Genomic DNA, 1627 nt, shown 5'->3' with positions numbered 1-1627 from the left:
GAGGTATAATTACCGAGAATATGGCCGCCAAAGTTTGGCAAATTTCAAAGCTTGAGAGTCTTTTGAAATGAAAATTTATATTTTTGTGCCCTAAATCAACATTTTCAGCAAATTCCACACAGTAATGTGTTTTTAAAAGGACATTAAAGGGTTCAAAAAACACAAATTCTATTAAAATTTCCAAACGCACAGAAATATTCCTTTGTCCTTCTTTGAATCCGTTATGTTGACGAGCGCCTGATTTCACCACGATGCCTCACCGTTGAGTAATATTGTGTCTGACGTCTGTCCCCAGGTCCTGCTGGTGTTTGGGCGGGAGGATCGCCAGTCGGACGGGTTCTGGTGGGCGGCGGAGAAGCTGGGCTACAGGTGAGTGGGACAACGGTCTGTCCGTTCATGAATTAATCTTTTCCCTTAGAATAACCAAGATTAGGGGTAAAAATGGTGAAATGGTATAGGCTTAACGGATAGGGTTAATTAAAACGTATTCTTTGTCTCTAGAAAATGAGCTTCCAGTGTATCACGACCCTGTAGAATCAGGCGCTTGTCAATTTTTGGACATGTGGAGTTATTGGTTTTCATTTCTCTTTGCTTTCGGTGAAAAATAGACTCATTTATCATGAACAGAAGTCTTCATATTTGCAAATGAAGGTAGTGGGGTCCGCCTGGTTTCAGTGGTAAAATTAGCCAGGAAATGGCCGCCAACACTATTAGTTAAGAGGCGGGACCTCCGAGTTTAACGTCCATCTCCGAAAGGACCGAGCCAAGTGGGAAGTTCGTGTAAAGTACCTTTCCCAAGGACACAACGTCGGACCGAGCTGAGGCTCGAACCCCCGAACTTGCAATCTCTCGATTATAAGCCCGGTAGCCTAACCACTATACCACAAAGATTAGGGATGTTCGTAAAGAGTATAAAGAAAAGAATGGGGGGGGGGGGGGATAAAGACGAAAGATTTAGACGATAAAGAAGGAGCAAGCTACACCATGGTATCAACATTACGCTATCTAAGAATTACCAAGTCCTGTATTATGTTCAATACTACAGTACCTAGATCTAGCTTTGAGAAATTTGACGTCAAAGATTTTGAGTTCGCACAACACGTCAGCCTTTTATGAATGCAGTTCTTTGATTATCTTGATAACGACTCCAAATAATCTTACGATTTCTATAGAGCAGATAGTAAATAAAACTATTTAGTTTTTATTTCAAGGTTTTAGGAACTCAAAACGGTCAGAAATATCAGATAGAACTTTGTAATTTTGAGGTAGCGTAAAGGTGGCTCTTATTCCTGTGTTGTTTGTTCTGTTTAGTGTGTTTGTATGTTTGTGTGTCTGTTTGTTTGCATGTTTGTTAGTTTGTTTGTATGTGTGTATGTTTGCATGTTTGTTAGTTTGTTTGTATGTTTGTTAGTTTGTTTGTATGTTTGTTAGTTTGTTTGTATGTTTGTACGTTTGTATGTTTGTATGCTTGTATGTCTGTTAGTTTGTTTGTATGTTTGTATGTTTGTATGTTTGTATGTTTGTATGTTTGTATGTCTGTTAGTTTGTTTGTATGTTTGTATGTTTGTATGTTTGTATGCTTGTATGTCTGTTAGTTTGTTTGTATGTTTGTATGTTTGTATGTTTG

The 1627-nt window shown here is 38.5% G+C and overlaps 1 protein-coding gene across 1 annotated transcript in view; it reads left to right on the top strand.

Annotated features, from left to right (window-relative positions):
- Positions 1 to 1627, top strand: part of LOC101860764 (high affinity cAMP-specific and IBMX-insensitive 3',5'-cyclic phosphodiesterase 8B) — a gene marked incomplete at its 5' end in the record, with an annotated part of 121319 nt that overhangs the window by 12537 nt on the left and 107155 nt on the right. The window contains 1 exon segment of the mRNA XM_013086826.2: positions 296 to 369. Within this exon segment, the coding sequence (XP_012942280.1) occupies positions 296 to 369 (74 nt within the window).

This window comes from Aplysia californica, unplaced genomic scaffold (genome assembly GCF_000002075.1).
Source record: "Aplysia californica isolate F4 #8 unplaced genomic scaffold, AplCal3.0 scaffold00509, whole genome shotgun sequence".
Lineage (NCBI taxonomy): Eukaryota > Metazoa > Mollusca > Gastropoda > Aplysiida > Aplysiidae > Aplysia > Aplysia californica.
The sequence above is the reverse complement of the archived record's forward strand: the minus strand, read 5'-3'. Positions and strand labels throughout refer to the sequence as shown.